General features: G+C 36.6%; 2 protein-coding genes across 2 annotated transcripts in view; one reads left to right on the top strand and one right to left on the bottom strand.

The window, feature by feature from the left end:
* TRIM13 (tripartite motif containing 13) overlaps positions 1-2,325 on the bottom strand; it is a 39,522-nt gene extending 37,197 nt beyond the window's left edge. Inside the window, exon 1 of the mRNA XM_045514063.2 lies at positions 2,180-2,325. The gene's annotated coding sequence lies outside the window, so the exon portion shown is untranslated. The remainder of the gene's footprint in view (positions 1-2,179) is intronic.
* SPRYD7 (SPRY domain containing 7) lies at positions 1,599-16,535 on the top strand. Its single transcript, XM_074378140.1, has 5 exons — positions 1,599-1,899; positions 6,196-6,312; positions 7,745-7,911; positions 11,797-11,899; positions 14,579-16,535. Exons 1-5 carry the CDS (start codon positions 1,794-1,796, stop codon positions 14,674-14,676), a joined length of 591 nt encoding a protein of 196 aa, XP_074234241.1. The 5' UTR covers positions 1,599-1,793; the 3' UTR covers positions 14,677-16,535.
* Positions 16,536-19,444: the final 2,909 nt, after the last annotated feature.

Below are 19,444 nucleotides of genomic sequence, written 5' to 3' on the forward strand. Positions count from 1 at the left end.
AAAGCAAGTTTAAGAAGATTGTTGCATTAATTGCAAGAGTTGGAACGTCAGAATTTGAGAGGCAGCATGATCTGGTGGAGCAAATACAGGTTTAGGAGTCAGACTGATGGCTTTGAATCCCACCTCATTTGTTTCCTAGTCATCGGAAGCTACACAAATTATGTAATCCATCCAAGCCTACTTCCTCGTCTATAAAATAGGGACAATATTCACTCTGAAAACTTTAGAGAATTCAATTAGATAAATATGTGAAAAACTGCCCAACTCACAAACAGGCAGAAAAACGTTTTCTCTCGAATATTCTATTCAGCTCTCCACTCCTTCCCAATGGAAAAAACTAGAACGCTAACACTTACTATAATGGTTAAGATTTTCAGTAAAAGATAATTCCACGTGTAAAATAATTACCAAGAAAGTATTTTACAAGCAGTAATGGGTTTAAAAATCACGTTGGTTATTAATTCTATAATAACTAAACATCAGTGTACAAAACTTGGAGGTTTTCGTAGGTACTGTAATGAAAACACCATTTGTATAAACATCAAAGAGACCCAGGACCCTGAAAAAATTCTCATTCTAAGAAAAATTCTCCATAAAGGATATTTGTACTCAGGTTACTAAAAAGTTATATGGAGGAACCCATTACATTTTAAGGGGACATTTTGCATCCGGTTTCCCGGGCTTTGAACCGTAGGGAACTCTTCAGGGTGGAAACCTTATTTGAGAATAGAGGTTTGAGCCAGGTTAATTCTACAGGTCGTCCCAGACCATCTCCAAGCGCCAAGTGGTATCTGAAGATGAAAAATGGGTCAGGAACAGATAATCTAAGTAAGCACAGAGAGTACAGGTGCCGGCCATGGGAAGCCCCTAAAGTGGAAGCAGGAAAAAACAGGCGGTAGGAACTGAGGACTTTCCTCCGTTGTCCCCGCAGCCGTCCCGCTGCCTCCGGGGTCCCCATCACACTCATCAGAACCCTCAGTCCACCAAGAGGGTGAGCTTGGAAGAGGCCGGTCAAGAATTGCCTTTACGGCCCGCCCCAGTGGCCCCCTTCTAGGGTAGCCTTTTGCGCTCCCGCGCCGGCGCGGCACCAAGGGCCACGGAAAGCGCATCTCTGCACCTAAAATGCAGCAGGGCCGACAACTTAGAGCCCACGGTGCACGTCCATGGTGCAATCACAGCCATTACTTCTGGGCCCTGTGCGTCTGTTTAGGATTTGACAAAATTCTTCAGAAGCCAGAGAGTGTGGTGGGGGCTCTCGGTCGAGGCAAAGTTCTCTGTCCTGGGAGCGCGGGGGAAATCTTGGGGCTCTTTTAAATAAGCTCCCCTCCCCCAGCCAGATTTGCCTCTGTCAATTCATCCCTAAAGATAATGACGAAGTTGGGGGCAGAGTTTTTGAAACAGAGCATCCGAGGACCCGCCGGGCGTACGCAGGACTGGGACAACCTCGCGCTCCAGTCAGTATTGGGATACACCAGCGGGGCCAACCCAAAGAAAAAGTACCCTGCGCGCAGGCGCACGCCGTCTCCCGCCCACCAGCCTGTCCGTCACACCCTCTGCCCCGCCCCGTCCCTAGCCCCGCCCCGCCTCCCGTATCTTCCGTCTAGGCTGGCTTCGCCTTATCCTGCGCTGCGCCCTCCCCACCTGGGGCGTCGCTGTACCGGCCTCCCGCTCCACCCAGACCCCCTCCGGCGCTCGGGCGGAGGCAGGAGGCGGAGCGGAGGAGTGGGAGGCGGTGTCGCGGCGGTCCAGGGGCGGCAGGCGGCGGCGGCGGCGGCGGCGGCGGTCCCTGAGACATGGCCGCCTCTGTGTTCTGCTGCCTGCGGTGCTGCAGAGATGGCGGGACGGGCCACATCCCTCTGAAGGAGATGCCGGCCGTGCAGCTGGACACGCAGCACATGGGTAAGGGCCCTCCTTACCCTCCCTTCCCCAGACCCAACGGCCCACCCCGGGTCGGGCGCGGCGGGACAGGGGCAGTCGGGGGTCGCGGGGACCACACGCGGCCGGGCCTTGCCCGGCTCCGGCCCCTGCTCCCCGCCCTGCGACGCTGCCGTCGACCGGGTTTAGCCTCGCGGATTTATCGCCTTAGGACTCCGGCCGACTCCATCTCGGCCCGGTTCCGTGGTCAGGGCTACGCAGCCCTGTTTGCGCTTGTCTTGGGGAGATGGGTGTGTGGACCTACCCATTTTCACAGGAATCTCCTCCGAGCTGCCGCCTCCTGAGACTCGTCCCACGTACCCAGGCGAGAGGAGCGCGGAGTGTCCTGGTGCTCCTCCTACAGTGCCTGTCCTGCTCCAATCAAATCCCACACATTTTCAGAATGTTTTAGGTCTGACCTCAGCTGCTCCTTCTGCTCTGACAGTTTTCTCTCAGCCTATTAGTTATCGATTTTATTTGAAACGATTTTCCTCTCACCTTTTAAGAGTCAAAACAAGGCAAACTGCAGAAGCCTGAAGTCACAGCTCAGGTCAGAACTTGTCATTTCAGCTAAAACCTCCCATTGTCCGACTCCTCCTTAGTCACGGTTCGAGGTGTTGTAATTTCATCTGACTGGCCTCTTCCCATCAGGTCAGGCTATTGCAAAAAATAAAACAGCACTTTGCTCCTTGGCATCTATGTTTTTTCCTTCCAATTTCTGTTCCCCTCTGTAGCCTCTGTCACCACCCTATTACTCTTTCTGTTCTTAGGCTGGTCCCATGTAGTTCCCTGCTTCTAGAGTATGGTTCGAGAAGGAGAGGTTTTCCATTATAGTTATTTCAGAATATTGTGTTCTTGTGGATTATTCTGTTCTAAATATACATCTGCACTTTAGGTTTTTCCCATTTCCCTTTGGCTAAAGGATAGCGCATTGAAATAACAAAGGAAATTTTTAATATTCATAGCAAAACCCTCTTCTGCCCAGATTCTTTATAACTCTAGAAACACTCTGCTCATTATATTTATATAGCATGTACTAAACCACAGATGTGATCATTGTATACCACTTTGTACGTGGGTATTTACTTTTGATTCTTAGGTCTCCCAAGTGTAATACAGAACCTTAATACGTAAATATATGTATGTATACGTATATCTCTTTAAATTATTTTTTATTCATCATCATTTATAGACAGCGGATGTTCAAATTCTATGACTTTCCTCAGAAAATGTTTCCATTTCATCTGTTCATTCACTCAACTGATATTTATTGAGTGACTGTCAGATGGCAGGCATTGTTTTCGATGCTGGGAATACAGTAAAGGAAAACCACATGTAGTTCCTGGAGCTGTAGCTCTTTCTGTCTCTACTACAAAACTCGTGAATTACTACAATCTGCTCTTTAAAATATACCTTTTCTCTGATCTCTTCTTCCATGAAGAGCTGGTCACTGTACTCATTCCACTATGTTCTCCTTTTTTAAAGCTGCCCAGCATCTTTCAGTAGAGTAATGTCACTCCCCAGTTTTCTACCTGCATGGAAATTTTTTCTTAACCTGTCTTCCAGTAAATTCAAGTTCTTCAGTCACAGAAGTCTGATTTTAGAAACTGAATAATTGGAGAGGCTACCAAGCTAGGAATAGGTTTCAAGCGTGAATTGATCTTAAGTTGAAAATATGAGAAGCACAGTGAGCAAGTATGCATGTACTTGGATATGTGAAAGGTTTTATTAGATAACCTTAGAATGTGATTGCCTTTTTTTTTTAAAGAAAGTAGTCTATTCATTTCATATCCAAAGGAACGTCTCAAAGTTGTCACTTATTTGGGTGACGCTGCATAACTTGAAACCATTTGGAATTCCTCTTGGTATTTTCTGTGGCGTAGTTTTTATAAATATCTTCATTTTTGCCACAACCTCCATATGTAATTGTGAATTGACTTTTTAGAAATGAAAGTCTTCCAGGGTAGCTACTTTTAAAAGGATGTCATTCATTTGGAAATACCTAATATTTCTTTAAAAATACACTTTGGCTATGTTTATATATATTTTGGTTGTACTCAGATTTGTTTTGACTTTCTAAGCAATACTGATAATTAATAAAATTACACAAATCATAGATCTAGGTATAGGATACATTTATACTGAAAAAGAGAAATGGAATAAGCTTAAAATAATTCCCTAATAATTCACACACATTCCAGAATGGTTTCTGAATCTATCCATCTTTCTATATAAAACATCTCAGTACCTAGCAGAATACCTTGGAGATAAGAAAATAATACCATATTCAGAGCTGGTTCTGTGGTTCCATCTCAGAGTTATGTATGAGAACCATAGAGCATTTCTGGGTAAGAAAAAAATGCCACTTATTGGCATAATTCTTTGAAATGTCTTTCACTTAGGATGCTTTCAGTTATAAGCAGTTAAACCTGCAACTCAAAATTGTTGAAAGAATGGAGGAAATTTATTGGTTCATGTAAATTAAAAGAGCACACAGGCAGCACTAGCTTCAGGAAAGACCTAGCGCTGCCAAGGACTGGGCTTCTTTTCATCTCTTTCTTCTGCTTTCTGCTACTTATTCCTGAAGGCTGGTGTCCGTGATAACTTGCAGCCTCTCCCTGGGCTGTAGGCTTCCTCATTCAGGTCCAGCAAGAATGAGTGAGTCTGTTCCTTCATTCTCTCTGCAAAAGTCCTGAGACTGTCTGTGATGGTAGTGGTTTAGGTCGTATAAGTGGTTTTTACTCAGTCACTGTGGCCAAAAAATGTGGAATGCACTGATTGCCTTAACTTAGGTCAAAGCTGTACCCCTAAAGCCGGAGACTGAGTAAGCTTCCTTGAAACTGTTTTGATCTCCAGGGGGAAGTCTGTTGGGAAAGGGAAAACAGATGCTACATGTCCACTACAAAGTGCTTAGCAGAGCATATTCATTTATTTCTGTATCAGTTATTTGTCGAGCATCTGCCGAATACCAAGCACTCCATGGTCTTTGCCATCAAGGAGGAGCTGGGCCCTGGATGCTCTCCAGTTGAAGCTGCTGGAGGCATATAAGACAGCCAGATGTAAATTATGTATAAAGACACTCTCCCAGAATTTGGGGTGTAACGTTTGTAATTAGAAAAAAAATGAATACTAATGAATTTTTAATAATCATATAATAGGATCTTAGTTTTACCTTATTTAAGAGAGTATCTCTCTTATATCAACCAGTTTAGAATTGTGATGGAATCAGAAAATTTAGTATTTCTCTTATGTATTTGTCCCAAATAATTTTTTGTTTGTTTAAGTATGAATTCAACAGTGACTTAATGAGAGACCAGCCTCCCTGTTAATATCTTTTGTTTCTATGCTCTAGTTTTATTTAACCCCCACTGGAGGAGTTCCCTACAGTTTTCATAGCCAGATCTGCTTGACTTGTACGCTTATCACCAGCAAAGTCATACTGGTCAAAGATCTTGGGAGTCACATGCCTTGATGTTATGGGATATTTCTTGCATATTAGAATTATGTTAAGTTTCTTCATGTTCTCTGATATACATGCTTTCCTAATTGGAAAAGAATTGGTATTGGAGTCACGTCATCAAGAGACTGTTTTTCTCACGCTCATCTATCACGTTATTTGAGCTAAACTAAAAATTTTGCATGAGAATAAAATGCATTTAATGATGTTAAAACCTCATTTACATATTTGCAATGTGATTGACAGCAGCTATCTTGTAAGATCCAAAAATTAGCATTTTTCCATGTCAGCTCTTTAAACATGGATGTATGTTCCTTTCTATATCTCACTAATCTTCAGTGCTTACTTGACCAGTGCACTAGCGTCGGGCTTTGTACCTAGTAGACATTCAGTCAGTTTTTAATAGATTGTTTTAATTCATTTGAATTTTATTGAAAATTGTACTGGTTTGCCAAAGTTTAAGTGTTTTATGTTTTTAATTAAGAGATTTATGAAATCACCAAATTGATTCATTGGCTAAAATTAGAGAGTCTACTTCTACTTTAAGTGTTTAAATATTCAGTATAATTCAGAGTTATCACTGTGTGTTTGAAACTGCCTAATTAAACACAATTTCTAGCCGTAAATTAATATTAAATATAAATGTTCTTCCGGGGGAAAAGTGAATTAAATATTTATATAATTTATCAATATTTTCGTATTTCAGAGCATGTATAGTGTCCCTATTTTTTGTAGACCAAAAATTAAAAGTGAAACAGAAATTGACCTTGACTGTTGGATAAGAGAATACGAAACTTTACACGGTGTCTGTATTTTTTGTTCAGGAACAGATGTTGTCATTGTAAAAAATGGAAGAAGAATATGTGGAACAGGAGGTTGTTTAGCCAGTGCACCTTTACATCAAAACAAGAGCTACTTTGAATTCAAAATCCAGTCCACAGGTTGGTATAATGGTACTTTACTACTATAAGTCCTAATTATTCTATTAGGATTAATTTTCAATATATGAAAAACCTTAATGAGGTAATAAAAAAGCACTAAATTCTTACTTAGAAGATGTTTTTCTTTCACCTCCTGTTGTGCAATCCTGGTTTAATTAGTTAATTTAGTTAAATTACGTTCAGTTTTCTCATCTATGCAGTGGATCACAGGAGCTGCTCTTTCTGCATCACATGAACCATATGTATAAAGCGTTTTAAAGACAGGACATACTGGATCAGTATAAGGCGTGAGCATTATTATTAATATAGTTAATTATTAATGGCAGCTAGATGAGCATATATGGTGTAGACTCTTGCTATTTTATCTTAGGATAAAATTAATCTTATGGTTTAACTCTTGATAAGATTCCCTGATTTCCATGTTTTTGGAAGCAATTGGCAGACTTAGAAATCTGATAGAAGTCTAAATAAAGACTCTTAAAATTTATGAATCTGTACACCTGTAAATCAACTTTTCTTCAATCAAAAATTTTTTAAACTGAAGTTTCTTGAGTTGTAGGGCAATTCTACATGAGTATTACTGACAGTTATTAATTAGTTAACTTGTGGCAGTGTTGACTGTGGGGAAACTTTTCTAAGCTTTATTATAAGAAACTTCTCATGAAAAGTGGCATGAATGATACAGGTACAGAATGGGAAAACTTGAGTGGAGTAAATTAATTCTACTCTTACTCTTACTTGAGAATGACATAAAACATCCCTCTGGGGCTTGTTTTTTAAACTCATTTTAAATACTGATTTTCTTAAGTATGTGAAAGAAATGTGAATCTGTCCTCCATTCTCTTGTAAATTAACTCACTGGCTGTGAAATGTCTCCAGTTACTGTGATCTCAAGTATAACATACCCTTTCTCAAGAGAAGCAAATATTTCCTTGAGCATTAAATCTGATACAAATTTTTACGTGGATTTTCTGTAAAGGAAGGTATCCTCAATGATATCTCTGAAATAAATTCATTGTTGGAATTTGTAGCGTTCATCTCTCAATAAAAGTTTCAGGCATTTGTGCCAAAGTATATCGCAGTGTGCACAGCTCTTAGGAGGAAAGGTGGTACTGTTAGAATCCATAGTTCACAAGTGAGGAAGCAGAGAGAGATGAAGTAACGTGCCCCAGTGACACAGCAAAGTCAGCATTTAGACCAATGTAGTATGACTCCAGGGCCCACTCTCTTACTGCTCAGGCTGTGCTACATCTGCAGAGAACATAGTGTAGTTTACAAACTACTTTTAAAAGATGTTTTTTTTAAAGATTAACAAAAAATAGTTCAGTGATAATATACCACTTTCATTAAAAACAATTTACACTCTTAAAACAACTGCTTTCATATTTGTATTCTTCAGATTTGGGGAACATTTAAACTATTGTGTTTTTAGGAATCTGGGGTATTGGCGTTGCAACCCAGAAGGTTAACTTGAATCAGATCCCTCTTGGCCGAGATGTGCACAGTCTGGTGATGAGAAATGATGGCGCCCTGTACCACAACAACGAGGAGAAAAACAGGCTGCCAGCAAACAGCCTTCCACAGGAGGGAGATGTGGTGGTGAGTTTCCTTGTGGCGTTTGTTTTCCACCGTAAATTATTAAACTTGAACTGCTTCTAGTATATTTAGTTTTCCCTGGGAGTTTGTGGTTTGAATTCCAGAGCACTGGGATTGGATCGAATGAGGTAGTACATTTTCCAGAGAGAGAGCGCTGATGTGGAGGCTGCTGCCTTACCTCACTGCCCTCTCCTTTCTCCAGCCGCCACTGGCCAGGAAGATCAGCGTGAACCCTTATTTCCACTTAGGAGAAATTATGACGGGTTGGCTGCTGATGAACATTTCCTGCTTCTCTCACATAAAAGAAATCTTGGCCCACAATTGTAAGAATTGGTGACCCTTTATTAGAAAATATTAGGTATTTTTGCAGCTGGAGACCTCTTAGAGAAAATTTTGACATTTACTACTTAACTTGTTATGATCTTCTGTTAAAGAATTAACAGCATTTTATCAAGAGTGTTGGTCCTTGTTAAACTTAAACTTTTAAAACTTCCTTCACTTTCAGAACTCTTCAAAGAACTGGACTCAAAATCCTAAGGCTTGATTGTAGAAAAGTTTTTTTTGGAAAACAGAGGATAGGAGGGGATACATATTATTAAGACTTCTTTATTTTTATTCCCAACTATGTACATTTAAGTCTTTACCGAAGCCACCGTACTGAAAATGTAATCCAGAGATCCCTTTCTGTCTTTTCCAGATACTTCCTTTCAAATGGTATTATCCAAAAACCTTACACACTGAGTTCAGGCCATTAGCTATTGATTGAGAACAGGATTCTTGAGGCCCGTTTTAGCAAAGGTGCATTATACACAGAGCCTTGGTTTCCTGGCTCTCGTATCAAGTTGAAAGGAATCTAAATAATGAGGGATAGTTCCTAATAATAAAATGACACAGACAAAGTAAATCCAGATTATTAAATTAAAGAAATATACAGTATTTTGGAGACAGAGTGAAGGAAGATGTGAAAATGAAGATTTTTAATTATGGTCTGATCTTTCTCCTCTTTTCTGCAATTTAAAAAACGTGAAGAACAATTTTTAATTAGGTAAATTATTGAAAGTATGTTTTTCCTAAATTAACTAAAGAAAACAAGGAAACTAAAGGCATAAACCGTTTTAAAAATCTGCTTTCCCCTATTCTTCTTTTTGAATAGTTGGCTCTGAATTTGTAGATCATTGCCAGATGTCCGTAATATGGAACACCCTTACTGAAATGGTTATTTCTTGAAAGAGAATCTTGAAGTCAAGTTAGTGCCATCAACCTGTTTACACTAAAAAATGAAATTCAAACATAAAAAAGGATAATCAGTAACAAATGTTTTTCTTTGTTGATGTGCTGAACTTCTGCTGTGTGTTGTTCTTGCCCTCCTAACTCATTCCTTGAGATGACTGATACCTCAAATTGACAGAGTTAAGAATGTCGTTTTTAGTCTGTCAGCATTATTAAATTAGACTTTGAGCTTTTATGCCCATTCTAATAAAAGGAGGACTCAAAAAGATGAAATATATGCAGGATCCTGAAAGGTAAAATATTATCCTACCATATTAACTTTGTCTGCCTAGTTCAAACACCTGAGAACAAATTTCACCAAATTACTGACAATGGCATAAGACAAGTGGAATGGATTATAAGACAGGAAAAACATTCTCATATGTGTAGAAGTTCAGTCATGTACCATTCTCTGAGGAGAAATCGAGAAAAATAAGCTTTCAACATCTAACCGAATGATTACAGGATAATCATACGGTACCTCCTACAGCTCTCCAGTACCCACTGCAGCACTCGGGGCACACACCCGGAACAGCTTATGCTTTTTTGACCCTTATTGATACAGTTTTGAAGAGTGCGAATTACATTTTAAAATTGCAGTTTTCAGTTTAATTTTAGAGAAGTTTTACAAGCATTCTATGTAATAATAACAGCAGCAAACACTTCTCTAGCATCTGTTACGGGCCAGGTGCTCCCTTAAATTGTTTATTCCTCATAATGACCCTGTGAAATAGGTGGTAGCATTATTACCATTTTACAGATCAAAGGGAAATTAACTTCTTATTTGGAATGATCCCAGGATTACAGTACAGGCAGTCGCATTTCAGAGTCTGTTCACCAAACCTGCAAACAATTATTGATAAACCCTTAGAACACGTTGAATATTTGGTATCATTATGACAGAATCAAACTTAGTTTCTAGATCATGTAAAAGGACAGATTAAGTTAGAAAATACTTGAATTTAAACTCTGCTGATGGAGGGTGGGGGTTCTTACATCCTTTCTCACTTCTTTCTTTGGGATTGGGGATTGGTGCAGGAGGCTGGGGTTTGAAACTTGCTTGCCTGATATAGGTTATGCTGCCACCAGGTGGGAAAGGGTGACGGGATTGCGACCTGCTGATCTGAACTGCTCGATTTCCTGTAGTCCTATAAAGAGAGTAACACACTTTGCAGTTTCTGTAATTACGTTTTTGTTTTTAAAGTGAAAACAGACTTCTTTATTAAGAAAGCTAATCCTAGCTGTCATTTAGCTTTATTATTATATTTAAATACATAAACTGAAATGAAACAAACACACTGTTTATCTTTCTCAGTGTTTAGTCTAAACCCTGGCTTTGCTAAGATTTGAGGAGACTCTTTCATAGCACTTAACACATTGACTTATCTGGGCCTTTGCTGTCTTAACTGGAAAGTGAGGGCGTTAAGACTAGGTCATCTGTAAGATCTTTTTCTATTTCTAAAAGCTTTTAAGTTCATATAATTTATCCAGAGTCAGAAATCCTTGAAGTGGTTGCTTCTTGGTCTGTGATGATTTCTCTATTGAAAGGTCTCCACTACCTATTCTTAATTCTTCAAAAGAAAGCTCTCTTTTGTCATCAATTAGTAACTATTGTACAAAGTTTTAAGCAGAGTTTTAAAAGTTGAAAAGTTTTGAATTGCATGGCAATTAAGAATAAGTATTCTGAAACCGTACTTCATAGGTTTAGATCCCAGCTCTCTCACTTCCTAGCTGTGCAACCTTAGGTAAATTATTTAACCTCTCTGTGCTTCAGCCACCTCATCTATGATAAAATGGGGATGATAATAATACCTATCTTGTTGTGAGCATTAAATGAGTAAATATGAAGCACCTGGGATAGTGCTTGGTACATAATAAAGGTTATTAAAGTGTTTTCCAGCATTTTTATAACAATAATTGTTATCAGTTGTGATGTTTGTACCACTAATAATGTACAAAGTAATACATTTTTATTCTATTGCCTTTTTAAAAATCTTTTGAGCTGTTTTTCTGTTTTCCAGTTTGATACTAATTACCAATTCTATGCAGTTGTGAATACCAGCTTTACCTTGGTAATACACTTGGCATATTTCAAACTAAGGTAAAGAGTTACAGAAATATATTATTTCTTTTTGGAAATAAGTTGTATAAAGACAACTTGTCACAGTTGAAAACACTGACAGGTAATAATCTCTAATGGCGAAAACTTCATTGTTTTCCCCCCTCAAGATCAATTCTGCATGTAGAGAGTAGTGTTTTCTATATAAGTTTAAAAGGTCTTTCTACTTAACAATATGGAAGTACTTACATCATTTTAATATTTAAAATGTAAAATCCAGATTATGTGAATATAAATACTAGGATTTAAACTGATCTCATTAGTTTTACCTCTAATGTGGACTCAGGATTTTACCTTTCCCCCCACCACATAATCACCACCAATTTTTTTGGCTCAGTTCAGGTACAATTCTACCAAGTTGTAAAACCTTAGTAAAAGCTAATGTGACATTTTGTTTAGTTTTTTGTATTTCCATGCTTCCCAGTCAGTGCCTTCTGACTATTTGGTTTTTATGGAACATTTCTATTTTTGCCCTTTTTAATATTTACTTTGCTTCCTAGGGTATTACATATGACCATGTAGAATTAAATGTATATTTGAATGGAAAAAACATGCATTGTCCAGCATCAGGTATACGAGGGACCGTGTATCCAGTTGTTTATGGTAAGCTAAAATATTTCTAAATATTATTAAACATGTGTTAACTTTTGCTTGGCATTTTCATTTACTTTATAACTATCATTTGGAAATCTGGACAGTTAGGACCTTTGTGTATGGAATGTACTCTCTGTAGGTTATCACAGTCCCACTTTTCAGGACTAAGGAAGGTTTTTATTCCCCATGTATTTAAAAAATAAACTTAACTAAATACAGTGATTATACTTAAATATGTAATAATCATATTCCCTTTTACATCATGTAGTCTTACCTTCTAGAAAGTTCCAAAAAACTACAGAATTTACAAAGATATTTCTACCAGTTATTAGAAAGGGTTAGGTGACCAGGGAATGTAACTGTAAAGAATATTTTGAAATTAGGGATGGGAATTTCATATATTGAGCATTGAGCATTAATTAACCTTTATAAAATTACCTTAATGTTAAAACTCTTCCAAGAGAAATTATAATGTAGAATGGTTTCATATTGATTGTTTTGCTTTTGATGACCATGTACTGTAGCTTCTATGCAAGTATGTCTCTCCAAAAATTGGGTTTATTAGAGATGACTCTGTACCACTTACTTTCATTTTTATCACAGAAAATTTGAAACATGTATGGAAGTAAAGAGAATAGAATAATGAACCCTCACGTACCCATCACCCATTTTCAAACAATTATCAGCTAGTAGTCAGTCAGGTTTCATCTCTTCCCAACATGGTCTTCACCTCTCCTCCTTGTATTATTTTGAGGCAAATGCCAGACATATCATTTTATATGTATCTCTAAAATATAAGGTATCTTTCTTTATAAAAAAAATACGTAAGCTCAGGGCCTTTATCACTCTATTCTGGTTCATTTTTTATATTATCAACTTTAAATCAACAGGTATAATTCTTCTGCCTATAGTTTTAATAGATCGAAAACATTTTCTCATTTAATTACTTTAAGTTCTTAGACTTGAGCCATAATAAAAACTAACTTAACTTTTTTGTAGTAACTTACTAGAAAAGTAGCAGTGTTTTTTGGGGATGGCAGAAAAGTATATAATAACAAATACAAATATTTAGTAATTTCAGAATAACAACCAAAGCCTGTGCTTCACTTTTTAGTTAAGGTTTTCATTAATCTTCTTTTCTCCTAAATATTACTTTTCAGTGATCTTACCCTTCTGTGTCTTTGCATATAAAAATAAATTATTAAACGCAACAGGATAGTTTCCTTGCAATATTGGGTAAGCCTAAAAGAAATATCTTTATTGTAGCTTAATATTTAATGTAGCTTAATATTCATAATAGTTTAGCCTGAGAAATGAAATAAAAATTAGTAGTATGAGTTATACAAATGAGAGTAGCAAATGAGTTTTTTTATTCTAAATTGTTTCCTTGATTCAGTATTATTTTTAACATAATAAAGTTAAAGATAGTAAATTACATATAGTAAACTAAATTGATATAAATCAGTCCAATTAAATCAAATATTTTAATAGTCCAATACTCTCAAAGATGAAAATGAAGTTCAGATTCCCTTTCCATTTGTCCTCTATCCCACCCCTAATCCTGGATCCTTCCACCGCTTCACTGAAACCACCGTTGTTAAAATCACTAGTGACTTCATGAATGTCAAACCCAGTACTTAACTTTTTTCTTCTGCATTTATTATGAAATATAAAATATTTAGTAATGTGCATTAAACATATATGTGCAGTTTAACAAATGGCTGTAAAGTGGACATCCATATTACTATAGTCAAGATAATGAACATATCAATCACCCTTGAAAGTTCCTTTCTGCTCCCTTATAATTTTTCCTGCTCACCTCCCCCCACCCCATCCCAGGCAGCTACTATCTGCTTTCTGTCACTACCGATTATGCGTTTTTAGAGTATTATATAAATAGAATCATGCAGTTTGTATTCTTTTTGGTCTGGCTTTTACACTAAGCATAATTATTTTAAGATTCATCTGTGTTCATAGTAGCATTAATCAGTAACTCATTTTTATTACTGAATAATATAGCTCATGGTGTGGATATATCACAATTGGTTTTTTCCCTCACCTGTTAGTGGATGTTTAGGTTGTCTCCAGTTTGGGACCATTACAAATAAAGCTGCTGTGAACATTCATGTACAAGTCTTTGTATGGATCTGTGCATTCATTTCTCTTGGGTAAATGCTGGTTATAAGGCCTGCAGTCTAGTTAGTAGTACTGTATTAACGTTAGTTTTCTGGTTTGGGTATTGTTCTGTCATTGTATAAGATGTTACTGCTGGGGGAAGCCAGATGAAGGGTACACAGGACTAACTGTATTATTTTTGCTACTTCTTGTGAATCTATCACTTTTTTAATTAAATATTTAAGAAGTAATTCATCTTAATATATAAAATTGAGAAAATATAGATAGGTAAATAAGGAAGAAACTCAAATTACCCATATTTACATTATCTAGAAATAATTATTAGTAATATTTTGATATTTTGATTTCCTTTCAGTGTTTTAGATAGATTTTATTCTTTGTTTGGATATTTTTACCCAATAGGATCATGTTTTGTAACCCAGATAGCAGATGTGTTTGTTCTTCTTGCCTATTAACATTACTACATTATGAAACAGTTAATTTTATAATTATGTATTCATTCAAATTAAGGTGTTTGCTTCTAATTTATTTTCTTTCTTTTTCTATCTCTAGTTGATGACAGTGCAATTTTGGATTGCCAGTTCAGTGAATTTTATCATACTCCTCCACCGGGTTTTGAAAAGATACTATTTGAACAGCAGATCTTCTGAATGTATTTGTTTTTGAAACTTGTATTTCTGCACTGTTTAAAGTGTTTACCATTTAATAAAGCTTTATTTGACCTATAGATGAAAATATATTCTTAAAAATATGCCTGTTAATATTGTCTAAGGAACCAATGTGTACAGTATATCACCCTGAAGTTGTGATTTAAAATACTTAACGTTTTGTGATAGGAAATCAGCATTTGGGGCACTTTGTTTAATTCTTATTTAAATAAATATAAGTATGGGTTTGGTTAACAGTATTAAGTGGAAAAATGTACATAGATATTTAAAAGGGAATCTTTCTTATGTAAAATATTTGTTTTGATAGAGATGTAGAGTGGGGTGGGTTTTTTGGTCGTTCTGAAGTTTAGACCTCACTAACGATTTTAAGTCTATAGTACAATAATTTTGTGTCTCAGTGTCTTTTTTTAATATAGTATAACAAAGTGACATATATTATTGGCAACTTCATTTTTGGCAATTTATTTGCTATAAAATGTATCACTTTTCTTAACATTTTAATTGCTTATTTTGTCTGTATGTCATTGCTTTTAATTTTCTTTGTGAAAGGAGCTAAATGTTGTAGTAATTGTCAGAGCATTTTGTTGAAGACCTTCATGCCTCTTTACTTCGATACCTGAGTAAGTAGTGGTTGATTGGTGATGTGTACGCGGCAAACGTTTAGAATAGTATAATGCTTTAAACATAAATGTAAATGAGATTATTCTTTTAAGGACTTTTATTTAAATGCATTTTTCTATAAAGAATAAAATAATAGTAATTAAGGAATATTCAGTACTATATTAAATATATGTCCTTCCTGTTTCGTTAATTATACAGTAAATTCATTTCACCCTTGATTATTTCAGAAGTTCATAAATAAGTGAATCCTCTCCATGACCCTGAGCCTTTGCCTAGTTTTCAGGAAGAATCCCTGTTCTTTAGATAACACCCCACTTAACTGAATGAATGATTGTACATATCTTTGGTACAATCTCCTTTCCAGATGAGTGTGCCAGCGACGTGTACACCTCGCTCTTCTATCAACAGGGAGCAGTGTGTTGTACTAGAAAAACGTGGCTTTAGGATTGAGGGAGATCTGATTTGTAGTTTTGCCACTTGATCCCTTTGTCTCTTCAGGCAAGTTCCTCAGTCTCTCTGAGCACAGGTTCCCCATATATAAAAGGGATAATCATACCTGCTTGGTAAGATTCTGTAACTGGTTAAATAAGGTAACATGGGTAGGACACCTTCATTACCATAGGCACTTAATGAATGTAGTATCTTTGTTGACCCTGCTCAGTGGTTTTCATAGTGTGGCCTCAGACCAGCAGCAGCAGCGTCCCCTGGGAACTTGTTGGAAGTAGACGCTCTCGGGCCCCACCCCAGACCCACTGAATCAGAAACTGCTGGGAATAGCAGGAATCTGTGTTTGGACAAGCCCTTCAGGTGATTCTGGTCCACGCTGAAGACTGAGAGCCACTGCCTGGGAGAGAATTCTTTGAGAATGATTGCCTGCTATAGATTTTCTAAGGATTTAAGATTATTTTTGACCCATAGACAAGAGAATACTACACAATATTTATTGTTCATTTGGTAGACAGAAACATGACAGTTTGTTTTGAAAACGTAGATATATTTAAGTAACATTTATTTACATAAATCCCAGATTTACTTCTTTAGATATATAGACTTGAACTAACTACATTATTTACGCATTTTTGTCTGACTTGCTGACTTAGTAATTTTAATTCATAAAGAACATGCTTACTTGGGAAAGAGAATATGACTACTGTTTGCTCTCTTTATAATGTTATCTACCTCTTAGTTGTTTTTTTAAAGCCCACCTTTTTTTTAAATCATCATATTCTTTTCTCAAGACTATCTTTGCTACCTCTAATCATTCAGACTAGGAAGAGTACCAAAAATGGTACATGAGTTATGTCCATGGCAACAGTTTGATGATATCTAGATATGTTTTTAATCTGTAGGTATCTAATTTCTCTTAGGAAAATTACCTATAACTTCAGTCTAATCTTGAGAAAAATATCAGACAAATTCCAGTAGAGGGGCATCCTACAAAATACTTGAGCAGCACTCCGGACTATCAAGGTCATCAGAAACAAGGAAAATCAGAGATACTGTCACACCCAAGGGGAGCCCAAGGGGACATGACAAGTCAATGTCATATGTGATCCAGGAGCAGAAGAAGGACATTAGGTAAAAACTAAGCAAATCTGAATAAACTAGGCTTTAGTTAATAATGCTGTATCAATATTGGTTTATTAATTACAACAGATGTACCATAATAATGTAATATGTTAATAACAGGAGAAACTGGGAGAGGGGATATGTGGGAATGCTCTGTACTATCTTCTCAATTTTTCTGTAAATCTAAACTGTTCTTAAAAAAAAATAAAGTCTATTAAAAAGAAACTACATTGAGCTAGGAGAAACAAAGCCTTTCTTGAAGCCAACAGAATATTAGTATGGTATATACCCGTGGCTTAAGTATTCAGTGACAGCTAAATGTAAGATGTAGATGGGACATAAAACATTGTATTTTAACACACAAAAACCTGCATTTGTTCCTGGCTGAAGAGACTGTCCACTGTCTTGATTGTGTTTATTGCAAAAATCCATTTGTTCACATTGCTGTAGCTTTTTATACTCACATTGAAAGTTAATCAGTGATTGATTATCCATGTTATTATTTCAATGATTTAGACATTGCAAGGGATTTGCAATATTAGATAATGTGGAACAATGAAAATCTCATAAATAATCCAGAAAAAGAGAATTTGGCTTTTAACTGCCTTTGGCTCACTGTTAAGGTTATTTGAATATATTTGCAACTTGGATTACAAACTATTATAAGTTAATTTAAGAATGGTACAAAATATAATTTGAATTAAGTCTTTTCTAAATCATTGACAAAAACAGACACATGTATTATAGTGTTGCTCACGTCTACTATTTACTGTATGTTTACTTAGTAATGTGAGTCTAGATATGGACCAGCAAAAGCAGAGCTGGAAATGTCAGTGAAATCTTAGACTAATCTTGATAAAATACATTAAATGAATGATTTCTTTTAGATAATGTAAAAACAGTAGATTCTGTATGAAAGTCTGTAATCAAAACTGCAGAATTTCCCTGTGCACATATATAACCAAGTATAGTACTCATAAATGGAATATAATCAACTACCACTTACATTAATTTGCATTATTTATGCAACCTAGTAGGGAAATACTTTGGGGAATTAACTGAGCTGTTCATGTGAATGAGTAGAAACGTAATAGAATCAATTAACTATCAATCTTCCATTTACCAAATAGGATATGATACTCCCTTTCTACCTACTCTTTTAAAATAACTGGGACCAAATTATTGAAATAATGGGTATAAACACAATGTTAAAATAAGTGATATAAATTAATCACCCACTATTCAAGGGTTCTATGGAAATTTAAAGGAAAAATTGTCCCAGTATTGGCAGAAATGTGTAATCTGTAGTTCCATAGGAATCATTACAACGTAGTGATTCAAAAATTAAATCATTTGTATGTTATGTTTCATAAATACTTAAACACAATAGTCCCTGCCCTCGAGAAACTCTGTTAATTGTAATTCATTCATAAGTTTGGCTCTACAATACCCGAGATGTATTGATAAATGAAAAAAAAAGTTGTTAAATATTTGTATGTACATGATTCATTTAAAAAAAACTAGAGCCTTATGTATAGGAAAAAATATATAATACACAACAAAAATTATCTTGGGAATAAGATTACAGGGAACTAGCTCTTCTATTAACAAATATATCTGATAAACATTTTTTTACAATAAACATACTGTTTGGGAAAAAAAAAATTTTAAACAGTAAGAGGAAAGAAGTAGTGACTCTGGAGGAAGCCCTGTACACTAGAGAATGATGGATTTTACATTCATACCTAGAAATCTAAAAGGCTGCAGTAGAATCACAACTTAGTTAATTACAAGATAAAATGTGTTTCATGGCAACTTATTTTAAAGGATTCAGAAATTTAAGCTGATGCCGTGCCTGGCACCACTACAAACCGGATCCCCAGACCAAGGAAGTAAGTGCTAGTGAAGCCCCGCGTGGAGTAGACCAGTGCCAGGGGACCCTGCACTGGAAATCAAGGACAGTGATAGACCAGTGAAGGCTGCCAGGCTGCCGAGCATCTGTTTGACCAACCCATGCATGCATGAGTGAATGGTCCTTGAGGACACTGGGAACGTTGGGGGAAAAAATTCAATCCACTGGGCTATTGAAGCCAAATGCTAATCAATATAAAAAGTAGACTGGAAGTCAAAAGAATCTACAGGTTGGTGTGTGATTCTCACAAATGTATTTCAGGAAAGACCATCCTAGATGTGTTTCAGATATCTGATGGTTCATGGCTTGATTAAAAAAAAAATGGGTAGATTTATTCTCTTTTGCTTTGGAGGCAGAATTATTGGACGGTACAGGGAAGCAGATTTCCGTTTAAGATGGAAAAGAACTTTCCTATTTAGTTCCCTGCTGAAATTGCTGCCTCACAAGAAATGAACTTCTGGTCCCTGAAATTGTCTTAACAGTTGTTTTTAAAATGTAGGTTTTGTTATTGTTCAGGTATGGTGAGCAGGAGACTACTGCCATTGAAAAAGATGATTTGTTACAGTTTCCAAGTGGAGAGGGCACACCATGCCACACAGGGACCCACGGGTAAGCATCAGGGTTGGTCAGGAGGCAGAAGGAGCTATG

This window comes from Camelus bactrianus, chromosome 14, assembly GCF_048773025.1.
Source record: "Camelus bactrianus isolate YW-2024 breed Bactrian camel chromosome 14, ASM4877302v1, whole genome shotgun sequence".
Taxonomy (NCBI): domain Eukaryota; kingdom Metazoa; phylum Chordata; class Mammalia; order Artiodactyla; family Camelidae; genus Camelus; species Camelus bactrianus.